Source organism: Colletotrichum abscissum, assembly GCF_030869225.1.
Source record: "Colletotrichum abscissum strain IMI 504890 chromosome Unknown Scaffold_7.1, whole genome shotgun sequence".
NCBI lineage: Eukaryota > Fungi > Ascomycota > Sordariomycetes > Glomerellales > Glomerellaceae > Colletotrichum > Colletotrichum abscissum.
Genome location: NW_026850514.1, coordinates 441935 through 451766, shown reverse-complemented (window position 1 = coordinate 451766; position 9832 = coordinate 441935). Strand labels below are relative to the sequence as shown.

Here is a 9832-nt window from a genome sequence, read left to right as displayed (position 1 = left end):
CGACCCATATGAGATAAGTTCGTAATTACATATGATTGGCCCCATTCAAGAAAGTTACGGCCGCCGAGTCCACCATGGCCCCTTTACTCACCACCATGCCTCCCATGTGCTTTATCAAGAGAATGCCTATCTTGTCACATTGAAACTTGGAACATGTAGTCAAGGTCTGATATCACCGTTCCGGAATTACTTCTCGGCTTCATTTTCGTCATTGCTATCAATCTCTATGTGGGCAGAAGATAGATAGAATCCCTTGTCTCTCCTACATATTGTCCACCATTACTCCCTTCTCGCAACTCTTTGGTACACTCATTCTATGCCCCACGGACCACCCAGGCTTTTCCACAAATTTCTCTTTGAACATCGACCATGGGCTCTGACACGGTCGGAATGGCCCCGCCGTCGGGCTTCATCCCTGGAACGGTCCACTTGGTAGATCTTGAGGGTACGATGGCCCCACGGCACGCTGAGGGTAGTGGAAAAGACATCGTTCTGATTCCGACGCCATCAAATGACCCGGACGACCCTTTGAATTGGAGCCCTCGAAGAAAGTATCAGCTCCTAGCATGCATATGCGTGTAAGTCGACTCCATCTGGCAACTGATTTGCCCTCTTTAAAGCTAATCAGGTGACATTATTATGCAGTTACTGCCTCGCCGTTGGCATCGCATCAGCCGCGATCTACTCAGTCCTTGTGCCGATATCCACCGCGACCGGTCTGACCCTCGCAGATTTGAACTCCGGAACCGGCTACATGTTTCTTGCATTTGGTTGGGGCTGTCTGATATGGCAACCGCTTGCCCAGAAGTTTGGCAAACGTCCAGTATACTTGTTTACTCTACTAGGAAGCATGGTCAGTTTTCACACAATATCAGCTGATGCTAGTCCTCGACCTGACAATAGGCAACCCAGGCCATCATGTTGTGGGCACCATATGCCACCACGGGCAGTAATTGGATTGCGAATAAAGTATTGCAGGGAGCTATCGGTGCGCCCATAGAATCTCTGTGCGAGATATCCATTGCCGATGTGGTATGTCGAGCGTGCATGTATCCTCCAGATAACTATATCAGTAGCATCTCTACCTTCTGTATCTCAACTAACCATACGAACAGTGGTTCACACACGAGAGAGGCACTTACATGGGCTTCTATGCCTTGTTCTTGGTGGGAAGTAACTTCCTTGCACCAGTCATTGCCGGATTCGTCAATGACGGCCAAGGTTGGGAATGGGTCTTGGTGAGACTCTGAATTTGGAAGTTGCACGCATTCGCTCCCGTGACTGACTTCGGGATGCAGTACTGGTGTGCTATCTTCTGCGGGGCTGGCTTCGCCATCTGTTTCTTCTTCATGGAAGAGACCAATTATCAACGCATGGACGTTTTGACGGCCGAACCCTATCAAGTGGACTACACACCATCAGCACTTGAGAAGGGGTCCAAAGATCCATCCGACTCAGATCGAGTAGCGCCTGTTCAGACGCCTCCCAGCCTCGTGCCGACTATGACAAAGAAGTCATACCTCGACAAGCTCAAAATGTTCAGAAAACAGGACATCAATCATCACGCTTCACTTGTAGAGATGGTGATCAGACCATTCCTCTACTTCCAATTTCCATCAATCGTATTCGCAGGCTTCATGTATGGAGCTGTTGTTTGTTATTTCAATGTTCTGAATGGCACTGCATCGTTGATCTTATCGAGCTCGCCTTACAACTTCAGATCAAGCATTGTCGGATTGTCTTACATATCCTGCTTGATCGGCGTCGGCATTGGGTAAGCAACGCCTATCTGTCTCTCTCTCTCGTGCTCTCTCTCGCTTTAGTATAAGTTCTAATGGGTTACTATAGAACAGTGTACTCGGGGCTTTTTGGCGACAAGTTCGTCATCTGGAAGGCACGTCGTAACAACGGAATAATGGAACCTGAGTTCCGTTTGTGGCTCTTCACAGCACTATTGATCTGCATCCCAGGTGCTCTTCTCCTCTGGGGCGTCGGGGCCGCGCACGAAGTCCACTGGTTTGGCTTGGTTTTTGCAATGGGTGTCTTCGGTGCAGCTATCACTGCCGGCAGCCAGCTTTCGATCAGCTATTGCATCGACTGCTACAAGGAGTTGGGCGAAGATGCCATTGTCACCGTCATCTTGATCCGCAACACCATGTCTTTTGCCGTTTCCTATGGGTGGGTCGCCGTCATTCGTTCAATGTTGGAAAGAGGTGTATTTGGCTAACCGGTATCAGCATAACTCCTTGGGTCGAAAATATGGGGTACCAAAACGCGTTTTTAGTTGCTGCGTTTGCTGCTTTGGCGCAGATCTCGTCGTACTTTGCCATGATCAAATGGGGTCGACAGATTCGTGCAGCGAGTGTCACCCGGTATTGGAAGTACTGCCAGAAAGAGTAGAAAATTTGAGAGCAGCAATTCTGATGCTCCGAAAGAGACTTGCATTCAAATCCTTACTCGTATGTATTCTTAAGTAATGAGAGGTAGATTTGGGTAGACCAAAATCCGACTTATACTACGTATGAGATCCAACCTGCTCCAAGCTGATACCTTAACTCGAAGAGCATAATCTGCACACTAGCGACTGCATCCCACCATAGTCGGACAGACTTTATGAAACGCGGTAATTGTGCATTCATCAATAAAGATGTTTTAGGAAATCGCAGTGATTTTCTAGTGCTTATGTATTTCCTAGGCCCACTGGTCTCAACTGAAATCAGCAGCGCCTGCAGCTTAATAGGGGTGGGTACGTACCTAATACGAATACGAACCGCCTTTGCGCTCCAGAGCCATCAAGGAAAGCAGGGAGCTCGATGTGGACATCGCAATTACTAACATCTCGAAGGCTTGTAGGCCCAGCCGAATACGAATTCGAAAGGCTTCTTAGTTGCTGTCACTCAGGTTGCTAGATTTGGCTCCAAATCACCGAAGGAGTTTTGGATGTTTGCCATTGCCTACTACACATGTATGAATTAAAAAGAATTATCGTCGTCTTTCCTGACCGAGCTATTGAGAAGTCTACTCGACTTATGTTGTGTTGGCCCAGACGCAGTCCTTATCCTCTTCTTACTTGGAGATTTTGTTTATCATTCTACAGAATATTGACAAAACCCAGCCGCTGAAATGCCAGACTCTATTAAGGTCTTGGGCCTGTCGAGTTTGGCACACATTGTCTTTTGTGGCCTCATCGGATTATTGGCATCGATTCTAATCAATGCCTGCCGTCAGACGCTTTTCCACGCCAAGAGCGAACCGCCAGCTGTTTTCCATTGGATTCCTTACATTGGCAATGCTGTTTCCTATGGCATGGACCCTGTAGGGTTCTTCGTCAAGTACCGTGCGAAGGTATAGCCTACCAAAGACCCGCGCAGGAGCAACATGAGCTATAAGCTTTCATTTCGCTAACCTTTGGTCAGTACGGTGATGTCTTCACTTTCACCCTTTTTGGCAGGAAAATGACCTGCTATCTGGGAATCGAGGGTAACGACTTTATTCTCAATGGGAAGCTTCAGGACATCAACGCCGAGGAGATTTACGGACCGCTCACGATTCCCGTGTTCGGAAAAGATGTCATTTACGACTGCCCTAATTCCAAGCTCATGGAACAGAAGAAGTTTGTTAAGTTTGGACTTACACAAAAGGCTCTAGAATCTCATGTTCCGTTGATTGAGAAGGAAGTGGTGGATTATATCAAGATGAGCCCTGCATGGAAGGGGTCATCGGGTGTTGTTGATATCTCTGCCGCCATGTCTGAGATCACATTATTCACAGCAGCGCGCTCGTTGCAGGGAGAAGAGGTCAGGCAAAAGCTGACGGCTGAGTTCGCGGGCTTGTACCATGATCTTGACATGGTAGGTGCCCCATATCCCCCCGTTGATATTTGGCTTCTCTAGATGCAAGTATGATACTAACAGCCTGGCCGCCTAGGGCTTCACCCCAGTCAACTTCCTCTTTCCTTGGCTACCTCTACCCCGAAACCGACGTCGCGATGCTGCCCACAACAAGATGCGAGACGTATACGAGGATATTATCATCCAACGTCGTAAGAATGGTCTCGAGTCCAACGACGAGTACGACATGCTCTGGAACCTCATGAACTCGAACTACAAGGATGGAACACCGGTGCCAGATAAAGAGGTTGCGTGCATGATGATCACGCTCCTCATGGGAGGTCAACACTCGTCATCTTCAGCCAGTGCATGGATCATGCATCGTTTAGCCGCACATCCCGACGTTGCAGAAGAGCTTTATCAAGAGCAGATATTGAATCTTGGCCATGGAGACAAAAGTCGACTCTCGCCAATGCAATATTCCGATCTAGACAAGCTGCCACTTCTACACAATGTCGTGAAGGAGACGCTTCGCCTACATGGTTCCATCCACTCCATTCTCCGCAAGGTTATGAACCCTCTGGCCATTCCCGGAAGTCCTTACGTGGTCGGCACTGACAAAGTGCTGCTGGCCTCGCCAATGGTGACTGCCATAAGCGACGAATACTTCCCGGACGCAAAGTCCTGGAATCCTCATCGGTGGGATGAGCTACAGCCTAGCGAGAGCATCGTTGATGCCAATGATGCTGTAGACTACGGCTATGGCGCAGTTTCCAAGGGTACTAGGAGTCCTTACATCCCGTTCGGGGCGGGGCGACACCGCTGCATTGGCGAGAAATTTGCATACTTGAATCTAGGTGTTATTGTCGGCACTATCGTGCGCAACTTCAAACTGGGCACTATAGATGGAAGAACAGGCATCGTGCCGCGGACGGATCACACGTCCATGTTTGCGCGTCCAGTTCAACCTGGGCGCATCCGTTGGACCCGTCGGGAGTAGAAATATTGGCGCCGAATTGATGCAATTCTGAGACCCGAACATGATGTTCTCCCTCTCTCCCTCAATTTTGTCCCTCTCCATGAGGTGAAATAAAAGTGATTGTACATACTTTCAATCGGGATTCTAAGCGCTATTACCTGGCTATTTTATGTTGAGTGGACTGGCTTATTCGAAATACTACATGCCTTACCCCAGCTAGCAAATTTGAGTTGATCAAGATCGAGGGTACGGTATCTGAAGTCGGTTACCATAGCTACATGACGCTTGTTCTACATCCTACATTCAGAAGATGTCTGCGGTAGAACATTGAAGCTAATCGTCGGGTGAAGTTGAAGCCTTGAAGTTTGGTCTGAGCGAAAGACATCAAGCGCCAACACTTTACTGTTAAACCTTGTTACGAAGCGCAAGGGCCCATCCGAGCTGGAACATGTTCCTAAAAAGGCAACATCTGGATGATCATCCGAAGCTTTGCCGACTCAGTTCTCGAGCCCTGAAACCGTTAATAATCACTGACACCCTCCATTTCAAGCCGTCAACTTACCCTAATGTCATAGTCAAGGGAGCTACTTACTTTTGCTCTTCGTTCACAGCGACCCCAACAGCACGAATCATGGCACCTCCCATTTCATCACCTGATTTTAACGGTGCAACAGAATCAGAACGGTTGCTTGGCACTAGAAGTGCAGATTCGAATATCGAGCCAACATCATCCATCAACGGACAAGACCGAGAAGCCATCGCATTGAAGCTTGCCGCGGCAGCTTACTCTTTCGTAGTCGCGGGCCTTTTCGTGGCTACAATTGGAGTTACACTACCGCACCAGCAAACATATTACCAGCTCAACGAAATTCAAGTATCTGCCATATTTCTCGTTGGACCAGTCGGCTACTGCTTGGCATCTCTTCTCAACAGTCGCATCCATGAGAAACTCGGGCAACGCGGAATTGCTTTCATAGGTCCCGCATGCCATCTGGTCTACGCCGCAGTAGGCTCCTTCCATCCACGTTTTCCAGTATTCCTTCTGGGAGTCACTGTAGGTTCCTTCGGAGTTGGCATAGTCGATGGATCTTGGTGTGCTTGGGTTGCTGCACTGAATAACGCAAATACCCTATCGGGTCTTTTGCATGGCTCATTCTCGATTGGAGCTGCGACTTGCCCCTACCTAGCAGGGATTATGTTGTCTACGAATAATGGACAGTGGTATCAGTGGTTCTATGTGCTGGTAAGTTTTTATCGAAGGAACCTAGACAAGGCTTGGAATCTTTCCTGGTCGGCTACTAACACGCTTTCAGGCTATTGCATCTGCTGTAGAAGTTGTCTTTCTGCCCCTGGCGTTCAGACACGAGACTGCAGCGAAGTACCATGAGAACAAGAAGAAGCAGGGAAACCCTGAAGATGGAGTAGATCAACGAGCCATCTTCCGATACAGCGCGACCTGGATATACGCCGCTTACCTTCTGGCATACGTGGGCACTGAGTGCACTGTTTCCGGCTGGGTTGTCACATTCATGCTCCGCGTCCGCCATACCAGCACTTATGCATCCAGTATTTGCTCTTCTGGCTTCTGGGCAGGCATGGCGATTGGACGACTAGCTTTGGGTGCAGTCACAGAGAAGTTGACCCCAAGACGGGCAGTCATCATTTACTTGGCACTTGCTCCCGCAATTGTGGTGCTTTTCATGATAGTGCAGGTTCTGTGGGTCTCGGTACTTTCGATGGCACTGCTCGGCTTCGTTATGGGCCCGCTATTCCCCTCTTGCATCGTCGAATTTGTTCATTACCTACCAAAAGAGCTTCATGTTGGTGCGGTATCGTTTGTTGCTTCCCTCGGCCAAGTCGGCGGCGCCATACTTCCATATATGCTCGGCGCTATCACCCAGGTGGCGGGGCTCCATGTGTTTCCTTACATGCTTCTTTCACAATTTGCTGTCATTCTTCTTCTGTGGCTCATATCATATAAGGTGGCAGGGAAGAAGATACTCCAAGAAGAGCCTGTGCGAATAAGACAAGACTAAATGGTACACATACACAGAGTTCTGTATGTTTGATAGCAAGTTGACTTGGACAACAAGGTGAAGGGTTTGAGTGGGGATCAGAGACGGGGTTCCTGGATACTGTCCACAGTGAACGACTCGCGAGAGACATTGCAAACATACCAGTACCGAACTACTAACAAGAATTACGTGCAACTATGAATTCAGAGTACAATCTTCGCAAGAATACTGAATCAAGGACAGAATAACAAGAATCCACGCTCTTCTACCACGTTATTCAAGAAAACGAAATTGGAGTTGAGCCTTCCTACAGTTCTGGTTAGGCCGATTGAGTCTCTTGCTCAAGTTAGCCGAGCACTAAGCAGTCGCATTAGAACAACTTACATGAAGTACCTTATCTAGAAGAAGAAATCCTGATTGAATTTGAGCTTAATCTTAGTGTCCATAGTGCGCAAAGAGAACGAAGTCAAGGCGTCTTGCCTTTGGCTGATGCGCTGTGGAATCGTAAGACCTGTTCTGTAAGTGCCTCCGAATATCAGCTATCTTAGGTGCATCATCTTCGATTGCAACCATGCCAAAGGAGACTACTTTGACAATCCTTGACACAGGTGCGTTTTCTTGTTACCCAATGTCGAAAGACTGACGTGCCCCTCTGTCCAGGGGATTGTTCCATATCTGTTGTCCCCAAGTCACAGATCAAGGTTTCAATGAAATCATACCGTTGAAACCGATTTGAGCAGTCAAGGCGCCAAGAAAAGGATTTATGATACACTCTATATGCGGAAGAGGAAAACGACACTGAAGACCATCAAACGTAAAATCAACCGGGAAAGAAATTGTCTGGAAATTCCCCCATCCAATCCAAATACCAAACCCAAAACCAGACCTATCCGGCACTCGAGTGCAGTTTCCCGTGTCCTGCACGTCCTGCCTCAAAGCACTAATCCCTGTTGTCGTTGATAGAAGTCTCCCAGGCCCTAGCTCCCTTCCTCGATCGGGTTCGTCCTCCAAGTCGGAATCTTCCGGTCTGAGCTGAATATTCTTCTTCCTAAGGCCCGAAAAGTCGTCAGTCTCCTGACCCGTTGGTTCGTTTTCTTTCGCTACGCAATGCAATGGAAATAATCTCTCAGAAAAGTCCAAAGGAAACGACGAACGCCAAGCTTTTGATGCTTTAGACGAAGCCCTGCTTCGCTCTGGCAATGTCGTCCCTGCTCCAGTCCCGGGTCAAAGGAATGTCGTCACGCACAAGATTGTTGTTGCCTTCGACATCGGTAGGGGTGAGTTCTACCTGCACCGCCTTGGGCATATCGGCGCTCATGCTGAGCCAGCCTCCTGCGAGCATGGCGATTGTGACACCAAGGTATGTGCCGAAAATCAGAACAAGCTTCGTCGCGAAAGATCCCATGATGGGGTCGAGGCTGGAGATCTGGTTGAAGGCGTAGGTCGTGGTGTAAGCCAGGTGGATCAGCTGGAACGGCAAGCCGACGACAGCAGCGCGGATCATGAGCATCGCGGGGCGGCAGTTGGGGCTGGACGAAGATCGGATTTTCTTGTAGGTGGGCCACAGCCAGGCGCAGACGGCGAACATGACGAAGAGCTCCAAGCAGTTACCGATTTGGTTCAAGCTGTTGTTGATAAGGCCGCCTTCGTGACTGGGGGATCCTCCGTAGGTTGCCATGCCGATACCCGCAGTGTTCATGAGATGGGTGACGCCCAAGATAATCTTTTCGGTCCATCGCTTCGGTGATCCGGGCAGGATGATGTTGCTATAGAACACACGTGAGTCAGTCTTTCTTATCGACCCCAGGTATTGACGGATTCCCTTACGCCTCGTAAACAATACCAATCAAGGTCAGTGACAAGCAAGCCAAACTACCGGCGCTAGTCATGATGTTGAACTGGTTTGGAAGCAATGGCTCGTCTCGTTTGATGACTTGGTAGATATCGGCAATGAATCTCATTCCGAAGTGAGAGACAAAGATAGGCCAGCATACCATGCCCTTCTTTCCGTGCTTCCAGGTGATCCATACTGCGGGAGGGAACATGAGGCCATAGAGAACTAGCTCCGCAATCGCCAAGTTGACGACCTCGCTAGAGACGGGGGGAAAGTTGTGTGCTGCTGCTTCGGCCATGTTGTAGGATTTCCGTTAACGGTAAGTTGGCGGGTCTTGATTGGTGCGTTCGGTATCGAATCCAAATTGGGGAATTGAGGATTGACTTTGCGTATACGCAATGATGTGATTTCAAGATTAGCAAGTTGCGCTCTTGAGTATCTAGTTCGATGAAGATGCTGTTTTTGTCAACTTGGCTCGAGATGATGTTGAATTGTCGGCTGATTTGATCATGATCTTGCGTCGTTGATGGACTATTAAAGTAAACCCCTATGTTGAGGCCGAGTCATTTGTCATGACGACGTTTTAGTCTAAAACAAGATCAGACTGCACAACACTGGCAGATCACTGCAACGATTGACAGCCAAATCATTCGTGTTTGGTGTATTGCACTGTTGCACAGCCGGTCGATGGAACTCTCCCACTCTGTACTGCGATACCGAGACCGAGACCGATTCAAACCCAAATTAACGCCCCTGCGCCGTTACGCAGCGCGGGTAACCCCGAGTGGAGCATTTGGCCTTTGACACAGGCGGGGATCCAATGAACGACTGCCGGCAGGCTCTATCCGGCCCTCAAGGCCAGGATGAACCTAGAACAGCCCAAGGATCCGCTATCTTGTGAATGCAAAAGATGGTGACTGAGTGCAACAAGGCGTTTCACTGCCAGTTGTCTGCTCGCACCTGTCTGCCTCGCCCCCAAGCCTTGCAAAGATCTGCCCTATGGTGAACTAGCGGAGAATTTTATCTGAAGCCAAGCCACCCATCCAATCTACGTGAACCTGTCCGTCCAGTCGATGTCACCCATTCCGACAGAGAGTGGGGGACAACTGGGCATCAGATCGGCACTAGGGTTGTAAATACCGACAAAGACCAATCAAGGGGCCCTTGATAGCAT

The 9832-nt window shown here is 49.0% G+C and overlaps 4 protein-coding genes across 4 annotated transcripts; 3 read left to right on the top strand and 1 right to left on the bottom strand.

Annotated features, from left to right (window-relative positions):
* Positions 1 to 369: 369 nt before the first annotated feature.
* Positions 370 to 2400, top strand: CABS01_03655 (uncharacterized protein; the record flags this gene model as incomplete). Its single annotated transcript, XM_060537028.1, has 7 exons — positions 370 to 578; positions 646 to 853; positions 904 to 1032; positions 1116 to 1238; positions 1299 to 1774; positions 1849 to 2178; positions 2238 to 2400. The coding sequence occupies 7 exons, from the start codon at positions 370 to 372 to the stop codon at positions 2398 to 2400; spliced, it is 1638 nt and encodes a 545-aa protein (XP_060391286.1).
* A 723-nt stretch (positions 2401 to 3123) lies between these two features.
* Positions 3124 to 4830, top strand: CABS01_03654 (14-alpha sterol demethylase Cyp51A; the record flags this gene model as incomplete). The annotated part of the gene is made up of 3 exons (XM_060537027.1): positions 3124 to 3345; positions 3417 to 3851; positions 3928 to 4830. 3 exons carry the CDS (start codon positions 3124 to 3126, stop codon positions 4828 to 4830), a joined length of 1560 nt encoding a protein of 519 aa, XP_060391285.1.
* Positions 4831 to 6004: 1174 nt separating this feature from the next.
* On the top strand, positions 6005 to 6845 carry CABS01_03653 (MFS transporter; the record flags this gene model as incomplete). The annotated part of the gene is made up of 2 exons (XM_060537026.1): positions 6005 to 6052; positions 6123 to 6845. The coding sequence occupies 2 exons, from the start codon at positions 6005 to 6007 to the stop codon at positions 6843 to 6845; spliced, it is 771 nt and encodes a 256-aa protein (XP_060391284.1).
* Positions 6846 to 7995: 1150 nt separating this feature from the next.
* Positions 7996 to 8956, bottom strand: CABS01_03652 (uncharacterized protein; the record flags this gene model as incomplete). Its single annotated transcript, XM_060537025.1, has 2 exons — positions 7996 to 8590; positions 8652 to 8956. 2 exons carry the CDS (start codon positions 8954 to 8956, stop codon positions 7996 to 7998), a joined length of 900 nt encoding a protein of 299 aa, XP_060391283.1.
* Between the last annotated feature and the right edge of the window lie 876 nt (positions 8957 to 9832).